Here is a 19,296-nt window from a genome sequence, read left to right as displayed (position 1 = left end):
TTGCTTTAAAGGGATAGTTCACTTTGAAATAAATTTTTGGTATGTTTTAGCTTACCTCAAGGGCATCCAAGATGTAGGTGTCTTTTTTTCCACAGTAGTTTCAATTTTGATATTTTTAGGTCAAACCTAAAAATTAAAACAATTCCCCGTCGTCCAAATTAAACAAACATCTGGTGTATATATCTATGCACCAGTCAGCGTACACGTCAGATCAGATCACTTGGACATGGCTGTGTATAAGAGGTAAAAACGATATAAATACTGTTCGTTTTCTCACACAAACCGCTCGTTTCGTGTCTTAGGCCATCAATGTGTACTTACGATGGGGAATTGTTTAATTTGGACGACGGGGAATTGTTTTAATTTGGACTCTGTGCATGCTCTTTGAGACAGTGACCATAGACCTGCATTATATGACTGACAGACAAGAACGGTTTGACCTAAAAATATCAAAATTGAAACTACTGCGGAAAAAAACACACCTACATCTTGGATGCCCTTGAGGTAAGCTAAAACATACAAAAAATTAATTTCAAAGTGAACTATCCCTTTAATTTTTGGTCTATGTACACAAAATGTATCTATATGGGCATTGTGTTCCATCTCCATCTTTTTAGCATCTTGCACAATTACAAATTTAACATGCTTCGAAATGAATCTCAAGGCCCCTGTGTTAAGTTTTATTCTGTTGTGCTCTGTCTAGCTGCCCTTTAAAGTGCCTTGTGTGAATAGCTCCTTAGTCATTTTGTGCTGTCTGCTCTCAATTAGTGTGTTTTGGCTGGGGCTGACTGTGGACTTTTAATTTGACAACCCTATAATTAATAAACAAACAAAACAACAGATCACTCATTCATTATCTCATTTACGTAAGGCTAGTTCTTACCAGGATCTTGGTAGTGTATGCTGAGTTTATGGAGATGCTGTTCACCAGTAGCTCCAGAGTCTGTGGATTTATGGCCTCTGGTTCAGGAACGCTTTTATAGTGTGTGTCACCTATGTAAGCCTGCACCACCGTCATGCGATTCATAGTCAGCGTTCCAGTTTTATCAGAGCAGATGGCAGTGGCATTACCCATGGTCTCACAGGCATCCAGGTGCCTCACCAGGTTGTTGTCTTTCATCATTTTCTGTCGAGGAAAGACAGTTAATCTGGTTTTACTTGGGGAGAGGAGTGTGTTTTAGCCCTTGAACATAGATTAGCAAAAATGTAGAAAATCATGCAACATTTACTAACTTATAACCACCTGAAGGTCCTCAAGATGAACAAAATACAGTTTTGTGTCTGTAAATTAACCCAAAGGCTCTCACCTTGACAGAATAAGCCAGGGAGATAGTAACAGCAAGAGGCAGCCCCTCAGGCACGGCCACCACCAGCACGGTCACACCAATAATGAAAAACTTCACAAAATATTGTATGTAGATGGGAGTACACTCTGCTGTCCACTCACGACCCTGGACGCCAAATGTATCAATTACAAAGTACAGGATAAGGATAATGACGGTCACTGCAGACATGATGAGACCTGCCGGAGGAGAGGGAGTTTCAAGACCAATACAGTAAAGGGGAAAGCAGAGCCTTCTAACTTTTGTTCATAATGGCAACAGCTGTGGTCTGATGTGCTCTATGTAAATGTTATTTGATTGGGTAATTGTAGGAAGTCGGATAATTAGGTGGAACACAGGCCAAAGGGACAAGCCTGTTTCCATATTGGGTGACACTGTTTCTTTAAGCAGTCAGTAAAACAAACCTTGGGAAGCAAATGAACTAATTTACTGTTCATATATCTGAAGAAATATGTGTGCTTTGCACAAGCAAACACATGGCTAATTAGTATAAATATTGTGCAAAATTTTGGAAAGTTATATTGATTTCTTTGTGTAAAGAGTTTAAATAAAAATAAAAAAACAAGAACAAGAGTGCACCTTTAAACTAAAAACAGTTTTTTTTTTTACTTCTGTTCACAATTGGGGTTGGCCGACGTAGGTTGAAAAAAAAATAAAACAATAAACAAGGGTATTTCTTTCTATGTTATAGAACATAGATTCTATTCCTTCTATCAGAGGAAGCACAATTTCTGCCATTACTGCCAAGTAGATTAAAAATGTCAATCAATGTCAAATGTCAATCAGCATTTCAGAGAAAACTAATTAATGTAAAAATTGATGTACTCAAACTTACCAACAAAACCGTTTTTATTATTTAAATTAGCAGTTTTTATTTAAATTAGAGATAAAATATCAGTTTTTACTTTCTTGAAGGATCCCAAAAAATGAGACATTTTTTTAAAATTTTATATATTGATCAATATGTTGTCCAGTCCTACATTAAAACTGTAAACTTGTGCATCAGTATTACACAATATACTAGCTTAATCAGGCACCCTTGACTCTCAGTTATGTGTGGTTTTCTAACCTGCTTTTCCAATCTGAACCGCTAGCCTGGTCAGCTTGCCCTGAAGGACTGACTTTTCTTTCTTGGTGACGTTGACCTTCTTTTTCTCCTTTTCTTCCTTTTCCTCCTTCTCCTCTGACTCTACACCTTCCTCGCTCTTCAGAGGTTGGATCTCCAGGGCGATGCCATCCTGGGTCTTAGCTGTGGAGGTTGATTTCAGGAGTGGTTATGGGAACAAGGGAGGAACATGCCAAAAAGGATGGAGATGAGAGGTGGGGAATTGGGAAAATGGGAAGAGGGGAGGAGAGAATGGGCAATTCAGTAACAGCTAGAGGGCAAGTCATACAGTGGGTTCCTAGAGAATTATACAGAAGAATCATATCAGAAGCACTTATTTATTGTTAGTTGACTTTGCTTGAGTGAATTTAGGCTGGTGAAGAGTAAACTATAAATTCATGGAGCCATTCCCCGGCAGGTTAAGGTGCGCACAGTAAATCTAAATTGGATTCAAGCAGCACACAAGACATTTTGATAATACCGGACCCTACATTGTCAATAGCCAATGAGCTTATCAGTACTGTTATGAAATATAACATAAAAATCATAAAAATTTATTAGTTGTGTAAACTTTTGTGTAATCTTCAAGTTCAAACCATAATTTAATTTTTTTAAATAAATTATCTTAAACTGGCAATGAAAATCTCTTTTTTTTTTGGATTGGGGGTTTGTTTATATTAGGCTGAAATTAAATTAGCCTTTTATTTCTCTTATGGTTTGTATTAATGTGCCATCATGGCTACTCTGGTAGTCGTATCTGATGACGTTCAATTCACTTTTAAAGCAACTTACTGAACTTCTGCAATACTGTAATACCAAATAAATGTATATTAACTAAACCAAACTGGAAAATATGTTTAAAAAAAAGTCCTTTCAGTAAAGGGAATAATACATTTACAGAAAACAAATATCAAGGCAAAACATCGGCTAGTTTTAACATTTCTTTTTACATCAGTAACTTTGATAGTTTTAATTCAATTACACAACTGGCAAGGATAAAATGGCATATTATATTGCACAATTATATTACTCACTAAAATAGAAACTTAATGGAGTTGAAGATCAAATTCAGCCAATTTGCCATGGTTAGGCATTGATCCCTCAGCCCCAGTTCCCATTAAGTCTTTTTAAAAGATACAGAGAGGTCATTTTCTTTTTGCCGTTAGCCTATGTATCATCTCAAACATGGTGTGCAACAGGCTGAAACTCTGTAATAGTGGAGCTCTGAGGTTGAGTTTGAGAAACAGTCCAAAAGCCTACCTGACCACCAGTCACAACAAACAACTGACCAGAACTGACAGAGCTGACCAGAACGACCACACATGAATCAGGGATTGATGGACGGACTGACTGTCTGACTGACTGACAACACGAACAGCGGCACGCACGACGAACAGGAGAGTGATTTACAAACAACTTAAACAGAAAAACAGTCCAAACAGCCAGAGATACAACCACCACAAGAAACAAGGATCAAGAGGAAGACGAAAAAAGATCTGAAAGATTTTGGTTTATTTTTACGCTCCCAAAAGAGAGAGTGCAGTAAAGAGAAAGAGGGTAAAGGTGAAAGAAAAGGCCAAATTTTGACCAAGAGAAGAGTGTACAAGACAGCATGATGTCCTGAGCCACACCCTAGAAAGAAGCAACAGTGAGAAAAACAAAGAGCTAAAGTAAAGAAACGGACAAAAACAACAATCCACAGCCTGTCCATTTTGTAAGGGTGCAACTCCCACATAAGCCACGCCCCTAAGCATTACATTAACATCATAAACCATCAATGAAGCTGGGATTAATTCTTGCACGGATAAATGTACATCTCTACAAAAGCTCGTGGCTGCATTTGAATGAATTATAAGGCAATGTAAGACCCTGCCCGTAACCCACTATACTTGCAACATATTTCCAAGTGAAACAGGATATTCAAGAATAAAGAGAATAAAAAAAAAAAAAAACAAGGGTTGAACTTAAATTTATCTATCAGGAATTGATTAGATTGTGGAGAGTGGGTGTTTTGTTCAAGATCACAACATGGAGCAAGGTTAAATACTCTTAAATAGTTCTTGGCTATCATTTTAAAAACGGAGGAAGACACTAAATACATATACTCGGAGTTGAACCAATACCAGCTTGTGTTTTTGTGCTTGAGACCAAGGGCAAAAGGAAGGAGATCTGTGCAGACAAACTGAGCAGTTCTGTCTGGAGCAGATGCTCAGTCCCCAAGCACTACAGGGGGTGGGGCTGCGGAGGGGTTGTTGGGGTCAGCAAGGGCAGAGTGGGCACACTCTGAAACACAGTACAAATGTTCACAGATGACCCGGACGAGCACACAGAGATAGTTTGTTTCTGAAAAGGAGAGACATCTAAATGTCATTAGTGGAAAACTAGATCTACAAAAAACAAAAACAAAACATTTTATATATATATATATATATATATATATATATATATATATATATATATATATATATATATATATATATATAAAATCATTAGGGTTGCCGATGTTAACGTGTATACTTACAATAAACAAAGTTTTTTAAGGTGTTGAGTTTATCAAATACAAATTGTACGGTAGAAATGAACAAAGCTCAAAGTTTTATAAAAATATTATTGGAGCAAAAAAACACTGGCAATAACAGGGATAGGTAAGATGGTTATTTAGTCCAGGAAATGACTTAGCAAGTCTAGTCATAGCTATGACTCTCAACATGAGTCTTGCGTTTCAAGAACGACATACGTCATTAGAGGTCGACCGATTGATCGATTTTGACTATAAATTGCCACCGGTAACTGATTGCTTGAACACTCGGTTATCGGCAAAAATCCATACCAAGTTTTTCCGGGTTGTAACAGTCGCTGGAGCGGCTGAGAAGGGTGCGCTGTCATTACACAGCACGAGAGCAGCCTCTAGAGGCTGAATAAAAACAATCACTGACGCCTTGTAGTGTTTGTTTTGACACACGAGGCTGCGGAGGGGAACAGAGTGGGACACTTCATATGCGGATTTAAAACGGTATGTTATACAGCACACTACCATTCGTGTTTTCATATCATTATAAAGTAATTCATTTGTTGACTAGAGTAGCCTACCTCAAGTAGTTAAAACAATGTGACAAGTCCGACCCAAATGTTTAATTTCACTGTTGTTACCATCTATTTGCATTCATTTATATCCATTTGTACGCTTTTATGCATTCTTTACACAGCAAAGTTGCATATTTAAAGCTAGTGACATGAGCAAGGAAATTTTTTATTTGCTCAAAAATACAGTAAAAACAGTAATATTGTGAAATTATCACAAATTAAAATAACTATTTTAAACTACTATAAAACAATATAAAACTAATCTTTGATAACCGTGATTTAAATTGACTGACAAACAATGAACTTGCAAAGTCTTCTGGCTGCTTAGTGCCGTTTCCAGCAGGTGAGAGTTGCACCCTTTAACAGTAAAGCGAGGCGAGAAGCTCCCCCGGGCTCAGCAGGAAGGGGTAAGCAACAGCGTGAAAGACAGAGAGAGAAAGTGAGCAAGTGAGTGAGTGGGACTGACACGAGACTCCGAGACTTGCTGCTGAATGGGGAGGGGGAGGGGAGGGGAGGGGGAGAAGGAAGAGGGAGTGGGTAAGGTTACCTTTGTTGCGATTTTCGGGGGGTCCTTGTTTTTTACCTGTTTAAAACGAGAGAGAGAGGGCGGAGGGCTGATATAACATGGCTCAAAGTAAATAAACCAAAGACAGAAAAAGAAAATAAAGAAACACAACAACAAAAAGAATAAGAAAAAAACTAGATAAGTAACACTACATTACATGAGTATATGTGGGATTGGATGTTTCATCTATAGAAAAAGACAAGGACTGGAGGGTCTTTATGCAGGGTACACTGACGGCTCGGTCATTGTTTTTGACTGTGGCACACAACTGACATAACCTCATTACGATTTGGGGTTTTATACATTTCCTAGTTTTATTCGCTTGCTTCACAAACTATGGCAATGCCAACAGGCTTTGGCTGAAACCAAAAAGCAATTCTCTCAATTTTTATTGGCAAACACATTCGACAGAAAGATGTTCTTGAAACCTGAGGGAAAAGGGAAAATTACTGCAGAAATCTGACTGTATATAACTGTCATTATAACAAAATACAGGAATCAAAATATTAAACGTTTTAGAGCTGCTCTTTTAACTTATGAGGCAATGAAAGAGTAAACTATTTAGACCAGTCTGACTGTTGAATTAGGTGCCGACCCAACTATCAGGAACACGTGAGAGACTGAGAGCTGACAGCAGGTGTTGTCAGGTTTTGACATACCCTGGAGGACCAGGAGAGTCAGTGCATGCAGAAGGGACATACTGCATGCTAAATTGGAGGCTAAAATAACATGACAAGAATGAGTTTCTTTGACCATTCAATTATCATGATAATCTCATATATATAAGGTTATGTAGGGCTGGGGCGATATGGCCAAAAAAATACACCACGATTCAATTTTTCATGTCAGTCAATATTGCTAATTATCGTGATAAATGTCAAATCTTTATTTCCTTTAAGTTTAAAGGAAGATTTTTCCCTAAGGGGAAAGTTAGCTGAAAGGCCGTTAACTGTGATTTTAAATAATTTCTTTGTGATTACGCTAGCCTATAGCATTTGTGCATTTATGCTAAATATAATAAATGCACAAATGCTATAGGCTAGCTTAAATCACAAAAAATGCTGTATTTATATTCTATTACTCCTTTAATACATTTATATGTCTACATTAATAAAATTCTAAATTAATAGCCCCACATTTCTGCCACAATACCATGGTGCAGTTAGTGTTACTACTACAGTAAATCCATGGTAAATGATGGAGATTTGTAGATTGAAAAGTCTTCTGACGGTATCGTTGCGCACAGTGTTTCTCCTGTTTGTCAACGCTGTTTCATCTGGCTTTAAACTAGTTTAAATCACCAAGACGTTTGTGTTCTTTGCTGAATTCAACCGTTTAGTTCTCACTGGATCTCACAGCACTGTTTAGGCCGATCAGCTAGTAAACGCATTTGCTTTAGTAAGCGTGCCAGCGCTGCAGTTTGAACTTTGATCCGAGCGGATAAATGGTCCGTGTGCCGCGGTTCAAATGAGTAGTGCCGTTTCGTTGCACTTGTGGCGCATAAACATTATATCAAACATTCATCGAACTCTTGCTGTCGTTTTATCAAGGAAAATCATATAGCGATAATTATAATTAACATTTTATCGCCCAGCCCTAGTGTTTTGTGTGAAAAATAAATAAAAATACATTTACCCAATTAGAAATAACTATCTCAAATTTAGCTTGAGCTAACAGAAAAAAAGAAAGAAAACAAAAAGTAAAGAAAAACTTTAAAAGAGTTAGTAAAATGGAAATTAACTGAAGGGATATTGTACGTCTCCATCGACATACTGTGATTATTCCCCAAATAAATGTTGAATTTTACCCATGGCAGAGGGTTTCAGACCAGCAGGCATTTTTGGGGGAGGGAGACAATTCAGCAAATCATGTAAATGGATCTTACCTCTGGCAGGCTGATTGTAGGTAACCTCCCAACTAGAGAGGTAGACTGGTTTACTCAAAGAGAGAGGGGAGTTATCCAAATGAGCCTGAAAGTATGTTAGATTCTCACCTTTCTTCACCTTCTTCTCCTCATCCTCACTGCCCAAGAGGGTGAAAATGATTCCAGTTTGAGAATTCAGGCCCACAGCAGTGACCACCATTCGGCCAGATCCCTCCATCACATGAGTTCCTGAACGAAATCAGAAGGAAAGGTCGTCACAACACCGGTCAATACCAGTCAACAGTCCTTTATTTTATTTAAAGTTACATTTGAACAAACATGAACTAAATATCCTATTCATAAAGTAAGAATTTCAATTAACAACCTTTGAGTATTTCTCAATTGAATGTTTTTTTTTTTAACTAGTCAATAATAAAGCTAATTAAGCTTGGCCATTAAACTAGTATTAGATTAACATTAAGGCAGTATGCAATCTAAATTTTTAAATAAATTAAGAAGTACTGTGCTGTCACATTAACCAGGTTTTATCCTAAAAAATGTGGTCAAATATCACAGCTGGAGTCTTAAATCTTTCTAATGATACAAAGTTTGTCAGGATCAAATAAGAGTGTAATGGTAGTAGCGTGCAGTTAATGTTGAACAACAATAATCTGGGGCTATTAGTGATAGCAAGATTAAGAGGTAAAAAAAATAAAAATAATTGATAGTAGCATGGTATAGCCTAGTGGCTAAAGCTCAAGGTAGGTAACTTGGTTCGAGAGGCATGAGCTATTTCCACCCAGTTGCATCCAGGTCCAAACGCTCCTTTAGATTCCAAAAGCAAACAACAAACGGTGCTAATATACACTCATGGTGTGCTGTAGTGTTGATCCTATCCAGATGATCATGATCCTAACCTTTATCTCCATTCCAAAATCTTAGTTGGCCAGACAGTTTTAATTTTTTTCATTAAAATATTGTTGTCCAAGACACTGTGAGCCCGGAGACTGTGGTGTACACCATCAATTTTTAAAAGCTTAGCTTAAAGATGTGCCATAAATCAATAGTGCTCATAAACGACTGAGTTTAATTGAGATTGTATTCTCACTTAAAACAGAGTAAAGGCTTGCACCCGGAAACAGTATTATCTGAAGGTCGATGTGTCACAACTTCATAAGCAGACTGTGTGCTTGAGCAAAGCACTTAACACCAAGGCTGCTTCAGGAGGATTTTTTCTGTAGTGTAGTGTATTGTACCTCGCTTTGGATAAAAGCATATGCTAAATGACTGCTTACCTTCTGAATTACAATACTTCAAATAAGAGCAAAGCTGCTAAGTGGTTTCTAGAAAGAGTAGAGCATACATGCCTAGCCCATTAATGTGGGGTCTAAAATTAACCATTTAAAAATTACACTATCAGAATTACAATCTGACAGGATGAAAAAAATATTAATATTACATTTAAAATATATATATATTTAATGACAGCAAATTATTTTGATTTTTTTCATCTTTTCTAAAATCCTAATACTTTGTATATATTTCCACGTTTAAACCAAGATTGTGGTCTATTTTGCACCCTACAACAGAAGCTAACATTTTAAAGAGGATGTGGAAACTCCATCTCACCGGAAAGGAGCATGGGGTCCTTCTCCAGAGATTTGCGGACATGATCGGCCTCCCCAGTCAGAGAGCTTTCATCAATCTTCAGGTCATTACCCTGGATCAAGATACCATCAGCTGGGAGAAGGTCACCTGATGGAAGAGAACATGGGGAGGTGAGTGACAGTGGGATGACAGAGAAATACAGAAAAAGACACATTTCAATTTCCAAATCAGACACAGAGGCTGATTTGGCGACCATGATGACAGATCTCTCCTGTGGCTCTTGGACACCCCACGCGTCGCCCACATAGCAGGCACCACAAGCAGCAGCACAGTGACTCATCCAAGCCGGTAAGCATGAGTCATGAGCCATGCTTTGTGTCTCAGAGAAGACTGGCAGTCACATATGATCTATCACAACCGCTGGTGAATTCAATGAGGAACTGGCTTCTGAGGTTTAACAAAAAAGCCAAAGGGTTTCTGGAGGGAAAACTATACTTTATAAATGCCACAGCATTCATAAAACCCAAATATGACAGAGATCACTGAATCCAGTGACGTGTCACATCTAAATCCGTCATATTGTGGAAATAAATAAACATGTTTATACCATATTTTCTCAACTCTCAGATGGAACCCTCACCATATTTGATTTGTGCGATATCTCCCACAACGATCTCAGCAACAGGGATCTGGATGACCTGACCCTTGCGGATGACTGTAAACTTCTGCTCCTGTTCTATGCGGCTCTGCAGCCCACGGAACTGTTTCTCTTTGCTCCAGTCATTGAAGGCAGTCACCAGCACCACGATTATAACTGAAAACAAGATGGCAGCACCTTCAATCCATCCTGCCTGGGCCTCGCCCTCATCTTCAACACCACCAGCTGCTTGGCCACAGCCTGGAATAAGAGAAAAACAATTAGAGAAAATCAATCCCTTAAAACATCCTGTCAAACGTCTGTATCCAGGGTTCCAGACTGCGACATATGCGACCATTTTTTGAGAATGTGCGAGTTAAAATTTGATGTGGTCGCATTTGTGCGAGTGCATGGTCATGTAGCCTACTACTCAGTTAAATTCACGCATATATTTTCCTGCATTGAACTTGTTTTAGCGCCCGCCAAAGTGATTTTTTGGTCCCGCCAAAGTCTTATTTGATCGGTGAGTAATGTAGATGAACTGCTGCGCTTGTGACAGGGCGCATGTTTAACTAAAAGAACGAGCAGAGAGAGAGAACACCGGTCGCGCGCGCGCACACTCTCTCTTCGGAGACAGGCGAAAGTGTAAACAAGACTTCACCGTCTCCAAACTAAGTGCTGTCTTGCTCTCTCTCCCTCGCACATATTAATCAAAATAAATCAACACGGTGGTTAAAGGTCGGAAGACCAAAGTTTCATGTGGAGCATTCAGAGATTACCGCTGGGTGTGAATTGTGCTAAATAAGTTTCCTTATCTTCTCTGAAAAGCGTTCCGCACATTCAGCTGACATAAAACAACACTTTAATTAAACGAAAAAATCTATCCAGTGATGAAATGTTTTCTGTGTTGACAGAAATCTTGGATGTCCATGTCCTAACTGCTGGGAGAATCATACAACGCGCATGACACGTCCAATTCGCGAACTAATGACTCCTTTGAACCGATTAATTTTAATGAATGGTTAAAACAACTGATCTTTCCAACAGTGAACTCAGGAGACGTCTGAATCGGTGTATAACTAATCAGTAACACTTTACAATAAGGTTCTATTTATTACATAAATTACATAAGTAGGCTACAGTTTGCTTACTCAAGCTTTAAAATAAATAAAACCACTTGTTTTTTTGAAAAGCATATGACTACATTTTTCCACACAGTGCTATCAATAATCGATAAGAGAATCGTTAAAGAATCGGATCAATAAGCAGAATCGTCAGTGGCATTATTATTGATACAATCTTATCAATTCCCATCCCTATGTGAAGACAGTAAAATTATAATCAAACATTAAAGAACATACATGTTTTTTTTGTGGGTTTTTTTTTTAGAGTTAAAAGATTAAAACATTTTGTTAACATGAGGTCTTGTGTCACTGTCAGTCTTTTTACATCAGTGCAAAACTAGGGTATGCAGATTAAGACCACTATTCATCAGCATGCATTGATTAATCCCATAGCATGTAGCAAAAAAAAAAAAGAAAAAAAAAAGAAAGGTGCGACCAAATCATTTGCTGGTGCGACCAACTGAGAAAGTTGGTAGCACCAGTGCAACCAGTGGAAAAGTTAGTCTGGAGCCCTGTCTGTATTTTACAAATCTAAACTATACATAACCTTTAAATAGGTTCATACAACCTTTAGAGACCATTAAGGGGTCCAAGCAATTACAACAGCAGCTGCAAAATTCTGTTTTATCAGAGTCTCTTCTTTGGAAAGTTTCCTCTTGCTAGAAGCATGTTTTATCGCAGATTTACACTTCATTGACCTAATTTCCTCCCAGAGATCTTGAAGACTGTCTAAGGTCATCCTTGTGGTTTGAGCCATATGGGTAATAGGAAGAGCCTGCAGTCGCAGCCAAATTCAAGTTCTTCGGCATTCAGAGCGGTGCTTATAAAAGCAAAGTCCCAAATGAGGCCGTTATTAAAACGTAAGCCAAAATGTTGAGTCACTAATAAAGTCGGAATCAAAACAAAAAACATTAGACTACTTTCTGGACAGTAAAGCAAAGGCAGAGGCTCTACAAAACGTTCCACTTTCAAAAACATAAAAAATAATAATAATAATCGTACTGACTCCAAACTTTTAAACGGTAATGTATTTGTTCTATTTTTTCATACCGTTTTATTCAGATTGTAAGACGAGGTTTTTTTAGTTTTTTAGTTTTTTTTTTTTTTAGACATTTTAAGACCATAAAGATTGAAATTTAAGACCTACCAAAAATAATAATAATTCAAATCAAAGAATTCATTTTATTTCAATGAATTCAGTAATTGAAAAAGCATTTATCTAATTTACAAATAAAGCAATCACATTAGTAACCTTCCACACCCAACAACGTGTGTCAGAGAAAAGAACAGAATCAGATAAAAAAAAAAAAAATAAAAAAAAAATACTTTGCATATTATACTTTAAAAAACACATTGATTTTAGTTGATCATAGTTGATCATAACTAGAGATGAAATGGCATGAACATTTTTATTATAGTGACAAAAATTATCACGGTTATCACAGTAATCCTGTTCAAAAAGTACTAATACTACACAATGAAATCAATTCACCAAGCTTTATATCAAAAACCAGCAAATAACAAATAAAATTAGCATCAATATGCACTTCTTGTTTACATAAACATTAAAATAATACCATTAAAAATGATAGCCAGATTTTAAAAATGTCTTGCAACATGTTATATACTAACATGTACAAGTTCAAATAAAGTTTTGACAAAAAAGGGTTTTATAAAAAGATAAACCTCACATATTTCAGACTTTAAATCATTTTTATTTAATACATTTACAATGCACTTTAGCTTATCTTTTATTTTTAATAGTAAAATTCGGTCCGATTTTCCCGTGGCGTCTGTCGTTGCTATGCAACCATGCACTGCGCTCTCCACAATGACAAAGAAGTTTTAGTGGCTAATGGATTTCCACGACCGAAAAACGCTTGCTGTAGCTCTGCCACAAGATTTATTTACGGAGAAGAGAAAACACCCGTAGTGCACACAAATTATTATTTTTTTTATCTCGTTGCGCCTGGTAAAAAACGAGCGCATCGCTTTAATTATGAGCGCGCTTACCGCGCGCCTACATTTGAACCAACTTGAGCGTGCAAAAGACGCGATATGTGAACGGCCTGTTGGCGAGCTACCTCAAATCAGGCCATGAGCTACTGGTAGCTCGCGAGCAACGTGTTGGAGACCCCTGCTCTAGAGCTCCGCTTTGTAGGCTACGACTCAATACTTTTTTTGCTACTTTGTAATAACTTTCTGCGGCTAGCATTTCTGGAAATAAACGATGGTAAAACAATTTTTAGACCTGACTAAATGAAATTTAAGACCGCGGATGAAAATCTGGCCGTTTTTAAGACGTTTTAAGGCCTTAAATTTAAAGTTCAGAATTTTTGACTTTTTAAAACTTTTTAAGACCCGCAGGAACCCTGAAAAACTCTGTTCAAAGTCACTACTTACTGTCGTTGCCTTCCCCTTGTGGGTGGTAGAAGGACAGGCCCAAAGAAATAATGGCTGCCACCTCCAGAATAATGAGGGTGACATCCTGCAGGGCCTCCCATACCAACTGCAGAAAGGTCTTGGGCTTCTTGGGGGGGATGAAGTTTTTACCGAATGATGTGTGCCGCTTTTCCAAATCAGCAGGGTTACCAGAGAGGCCTGCAAAACATACAAACACAATTATTATTACAACAGAAGGTATAGTTCTGTCTAATTGGATGATACCCATTACTGCAAATCAATGGAATTAATTTTAATGCAGTAGGTTTATAAATGCTAATTAACTATTACTGAACACATGGTTCACTGATTTATAAATACAATACATATATCACCAAAATATGGTAAAATTAGCTCTTGGGCAACAGGTATTTTGAATCACTGATTGGATTGTACACTTAAAACAGTCTGTTCAACTTGACCTTCAGTGTACCACTTTATTTGTGGTTCATTTGCTTTTTAGACCATAGTGGTCGCAGACAAATGAGATGTATTGATGAGAAGCCAGTGTCATTTGTTTTTGTGCGTGCATAATTCATAACAAACATTAAAAACAAACTCAGAAGTGGCAAGGAAAGCAAGCCCAACTAATCGTACACCCTGATTCATTTAATATGGAAACAATTAAGCATGCCTGGCTGGCAACTATGAATTTTAAAACATTCTCCTTGCCATGTCAACTTTCATCAGTGCTTTGTGGTAAATGGTGTTGGAAGAGTCATCACACATGTTCATGGGGTTATTATTTTAATACACGCTCACTAACACACACAATAAAAGCAGTCAGATATTTCCGCGTTTCAGGTGGATTATCATGGATGTGTGTGTCAAGGTTTATAGGAGCAGCGGAACAATTAATCAGTGTTGAGAGCGGGGAGTGCTTGTAGCCGATAAGCCCAGAATATTGAATGAGTTTTAGCCTTTGCTTTAATCAACCAGAAACTAGTGCATAGTGTATGGGAGGGTTTAGGCAAAATAGAAATTTCTTTAAAATGGATTTCTCACAGAAACCATTTTGAAACAAGGCTAGTCATTGTTCTCCTTTTATCTGCTATACTTAGCTAAAAATGTGCCCTGCCAAGATGTCCCTCGCTCACAATCAATCCTCATTTACAAATTGCAGACAGATCAGATATGATTGACTGCTTTATGCCAGCAGCAGGACTTTGAAAAGGCACTGAATCTTGTCAGTGTTTCTAAATACATTATTATGCAACAAGAGAAACATTGGAGAGGACGACAGTGTGTGTGCATTCTTCCTCAGACATGCAGCTGTCAACTGACCAGCCTGTTGATGAGTGACACTGTAGCAAGGCTTCCAGGGGCAATAGAGAACCGAAATCTAGCAACTGGGATTTTAGATAAGAATCAGAGGATAGATGAAATAAGATCTTGGTCATGTAGAGGACAATCCTAATTTACTAATTCATTAAAGAGATTGTTCACCATAAAATACAATTGCCTTGTCTTTTTTTTTGGTCCATACAATGAAAAGCCATCTGTTGTTTTGGACACCATTGACTTTTGACAATTTTTCAAAATATCTTCTCTTGTAGCCTACTCCACAGAAAGAAAGTCCTACAAGTTTGTAATGACATGCAGGAAAGGTTTAATGATGATTTTCCTTTTTAATTTTCACTTTACAGATTGTCGCTTGTTTCTTACATATTCTTTTCTTAAATATTTTGACATTATAATTTGATTATGCCTTCAGTTACCAGTAAAAGTATAGCAGTCTCAGCTCAGTTAAGCACATTTTACCATGTTTATTATAATTCTTACTCAAAATCCGCCAAGAAAATGTAAAACCTCCTGTAGATTGCACCGGGGATTACTCATAAGAATCATTGTGACCAAATATTTCTCTATCAGTGGGATCATGTTTAGTAATCAAGCAATCCTTCTGTTTGCCCTCTACTCTAAACAAGCTGAAGGTCAGAAATGATTGTCCAGAGATTGCCCCCTCTCTTTATTTCTCCCCATCTATTTATCTCTCGGTCCACTCCAGACCGGCCAATGAGTGATTTGTATATGTGTCGACATTTACGGGATTGGGAATTAGGCCAAAAGCATTCTGGGCCTCTCTGTGGAATATCAAGTTGACGTGGCATTTATTTAATCATTTTGAGGATTCTCTACATTATTTTGAGTTCTTTATTTAGGTTGGATGTTGTTTTTCATGCCCTGTCAACATAAAGACGCTGTATTAGGATGTTAAACCAGGTGCATTCCCACAAAACTCCTGACTCACTTCAACAGACAGCATCTGGCCCTGTCAAACAGAATTGTTTCAATTTGGAAGAGAGCAGTCGGTCATGCAAATCAGGCAAAAAACAGTCCCGATCTAGTCTAAGGATGGAAAGTTGGAGCACTCAGGCCTCAGAAAACACTGTGTGGGAAAAAAGTATGAAAATGTTCATCTTGATGCCTTTAAATCAAAAAGTAAAATAATAATAATAATAATAAACAGTAATAACGTGATTATGTAAGGACTTACAGATGGAGGTCTCCATTCAAGAAATCATCATATACAGACACCCAAACATTATTCATGTTTAAACGCTAAAGGCTAACAAGAGCTGACTGCCTTCAAGACAGCTGCAGGCAAATCTATGGATGGGAGGTTGTTGCTGGGAGGCTGGTGTCAAGGTAACTGAAGCAGAGGCTTTGAAAGAGGATGCTGAAGGGAGATGGTTGTGATGGTAATGGAGGAGATCATTAACAGGGCCGCAGAGCTCAGCGGGGCCAGGCTGACAGCCAAGCACAACAAGCTGCATTCCAACTCGGAACACAAGTTACTTTACGAGGGAAAGACTTTCATCTGTTTCATAAAACTATACTACCCACCTTGATTTGTGCTATATGGCATTTTAATATGAATACAATAAATGTGACAGTAATGGAGATGATAAATTAGGGGAAAAGAGAGCTTTGAGTCAATGTGTCATCAGCAAATATTTGCAGTCACGAGACATCTTCACAAACGTCAACATGGTGATGCGTCAAACACAGAAAAAGAGGGGGGAAAGGCAAAGGAAGGGCAGGAACATCACAAACCATTAAGTACAGGTCCAGCCTGTATTATGGGATTCAATCCTTCTATTTTTAGATGTACAGATTGTACCCAATGATTACCAATGCAATAGTAACATATCGGTCATAATTATTTCAAGCTAAATCAAACTATTATCTTGTCATGAAGACCTGAGATGGTATGATGACATATGAAGTTAACATGTTCATGTCCTCATATAGTGAGACGACAGGCACTGAAAACACCCCAAGAGTCACGCAAGCTTCAGTATAGTAGAAAGCAGACAAAACTGTAGCACTCATTCACACAGACAGGCAAACTTCAGCCAAATATTTATGATGCTGTCTGTGATTTTAATGTTAATTAAACAACAAAAGACAAAGGTAAAAATCTCTCACTGCTCATGACTGAATAACTTTTGTTATCTGTTTTTAATTTACAGTGAAGACTATCCAATGTAGGTCTGCACGATTATTTGAAAATAAACCGAAATTGCGATTTGGCTTAGTGCGATTATGAAATTGCAAAAGCTGTGATTTTTTATTAAATAAATATATACACCGTGAAGAGTGGCTCTGACTTTAGCAGTTAATGCTCCATCTCTGACAGCACTGCGAGTGTGAGGCACTTATAACATGCATTTAAAAAAGTAACATGCGTCATCCCAAACTTGTAATACGAAGTGCTAATAAGCCTGTTGTCCAACATAAGACAACATTTAATAAAAACATGTACTTACTCACTTCATAACTTCAGTCGAGTGTTTGAAAGAACTTGAAATACACCATATATTGCGGCAGTCGTGAGTTTGTCTTCTTGATTAATCAGTCAAAGCGTTTCTTTTTATCTTTTTATTCAGCTACAATAGCTTGATGCCTTTGTCCACATTAGGGATTTCCTGTGACGTCATAAGTTACATTACTTCTGTGAGGCATATGTGGAATTTCTGCGCAAGGGTGCCCTCCAACTTACAGTATGAATGAAACAGACATGTGTTTAGCGCTCAGTAATGCTCAGTCCATTTTATTTTGGGTAATAAAAAACAGGAAAGATAATACTTTTCTCTAAAGAAATGTATATAATAATCCTCCATATGCTTTTCTCCAGTGTACAGACGTGTACAGGAAGTTTTTTCTTTCCCCCATAGTAGATGCATAAGAGGCTCATATTTCATATTAAAGACATGGAGTCAGTTTTTGATTTTGCATACCTCCTAAAAAGATTAAGAAATTGGTCACATAATTGTATTATTATAATATAATATTTTATAATAAATACTTAAACCTTTCTAATGATCTTTCTTATAGTTAGTCTGCCTGCATGTTAACAGGTAACCCTGCAGTTTTTCGAAAATGTTTTCTGTAAAATAAAAATATTATCATTATTTTCTTATTATTATATTGCTATTTATTCTTAAAGCTGCAGTCCGTAGTTTTTCCTCTGTCACCATCTCTGTTCGAAATCTGCAATTGCAGTTATTCGCGGAGTAATTTACTTTACGTGGGTTTTGCCTCGGCAGAGCACAGCGCGGATGAATCCAATGTTTTGAGGAGAATGTGTGGCTGTCAGTCACCGCGCCGGTATGGATACTGTCATTCGGAATCACAGATTCCACTTTTTGGAAGTATGACCAACGTAAGAATTTTCTCTGGAAAATGTCATCTGAACAAGTAACATCTACTTTTGTTCTGACCAACTAAGGGGGGAAAAAAAGCAGATTAAATCTAATGATCGCTCATCATATCACGTCAAACCATGCAAATTATACTTTGTTCTCAAATTGTTAATGTTAACAACATCAGTATTGCGCGACTACATTTAATTCCCTTCCGATATTTATCCTTGTTTTCGCATGGGCCCGGATGCAGTCTCTTTCTTTCTGTAGCCGCTCCGAAGTCCAAACACAGTCTTTTGCATTTTACAACGGGTGAATCTCCAGTTGTCCCTGATGATTGTCGTTTAAACCTTTCTGGATCCGCCATCAAATTGATAAGTTTAATTATATCAAGTGCTGTGAGAAAAGGCTATAAATCTCCACCTCCAACATCCTCACAATTAGGGATGCACCGATACCACTTTTTCCAGACCGAGTCCGATACTTTAATTTTTGGTACTCGCCGATACCGATACCGTAACCGATACCTGTATTTTTAATTTTCAATTAATTTTTAATTCATGCATTTGTCATTTTTTAAATGTATTGGTAGAGAAACCAAAAGCATATCAATCATATTAGTTGTTTATTAAATTTAAACTTAATTTGTTCATCAACTATATATTTAATGCACCGCATATTCATTACTGTATAAATTAAATATAGATGGATCTTTTTGTAAAGTAAAAAAAAGGTAGCCTATTTAGTCAAGAGCAGCGAGTAATTTATTTGTCCTTTGTTCGATTAACATTAAAACACAGCAGCAGATTAATTAAACTGCTGCACCTTTAAGACCGAACGCACGGACCCCATTTGAATTATACCAGAGACAATTT

At 37.4% G+C, this 19,296-nt stretch overlaps 2 protein-coding genes across 5 annotated transcripts in view; one reads left to right on the top strand and one right to left on the bottom strand.

Moving 5' to 3' along the window:
• Window positions 1-19,296, bottom strand: part of atp2b4 (ATPase plasma membrane Ca2+ transporting 4) — a 130,463-nt gene that overhangs the window by 39,040 nt on the left and 72,127 nt on the right. For 3 of the 4 annotated variants that reach the window (XM_082156097.1, XM_082156094.1, XM_082156095.1), the window contains exons 3-10: window positions 13,734-13,931; window positions 10,210-10,467; window positions 9,591-9,716; window positions 8,091-8,210; window positions 6,080-6,115; window positions 2,413-2,592; window positions 1,308-1,522; window positions 884-1,126 (exon numbers count right to left, since the gene is read on the bottom strand). In XM_082156097.1, coding sequence (XP_082012223.1) covers window positions 884-1,126; window positions 1,308-1,522; window positions 2,413-2,592; window positions 6,080-6,115; window positions 8,091-8,210; window positions 9,591-9,716; window positions 10,210-10,467; window positions 13,734-13,931 — 1,376 coding nt within the window. The remainder of the gene's footprint in view (window positions 1-883; window positions 1,127-1,307; window positions 1,523-2,412; window positions 2,593-6,079; window positions 6,116-8,090; window positions 8,211-9,590; window positions 9,717-10,209; window positions 10,468-13,733; window positions 13,932-19,296) is intronic. The other variant, XM_082156096.1, reaches the window with a different exon arrangement.
• Window positions 1-19,296, top strand: part of LOC309488098 (uncharacterized protein) — a 200,358-nt gene that overhangs the window by 179,159 nt on the left and 1,903 nt on the right. The window lies entirely within an intron of this gene.

The sequence above is a fragment of the Leuciscus leuciscus genome (assembly GCF_965113295.1).
Source record: "Leuciscus leuciscus genome assembly, chromosome: 23".
NCBI lineage: Eukaryota > Metazoa > Chordata > Actinopteri > Cypriniformes > Leuciscidae > Leuciscus > Leuciscus leuciscus.
The sequence above is the reverse complement of the archived record's forward strand: the minus strand, read 5'-3'. Positions and strand labels throughout refer to the sequence as shown.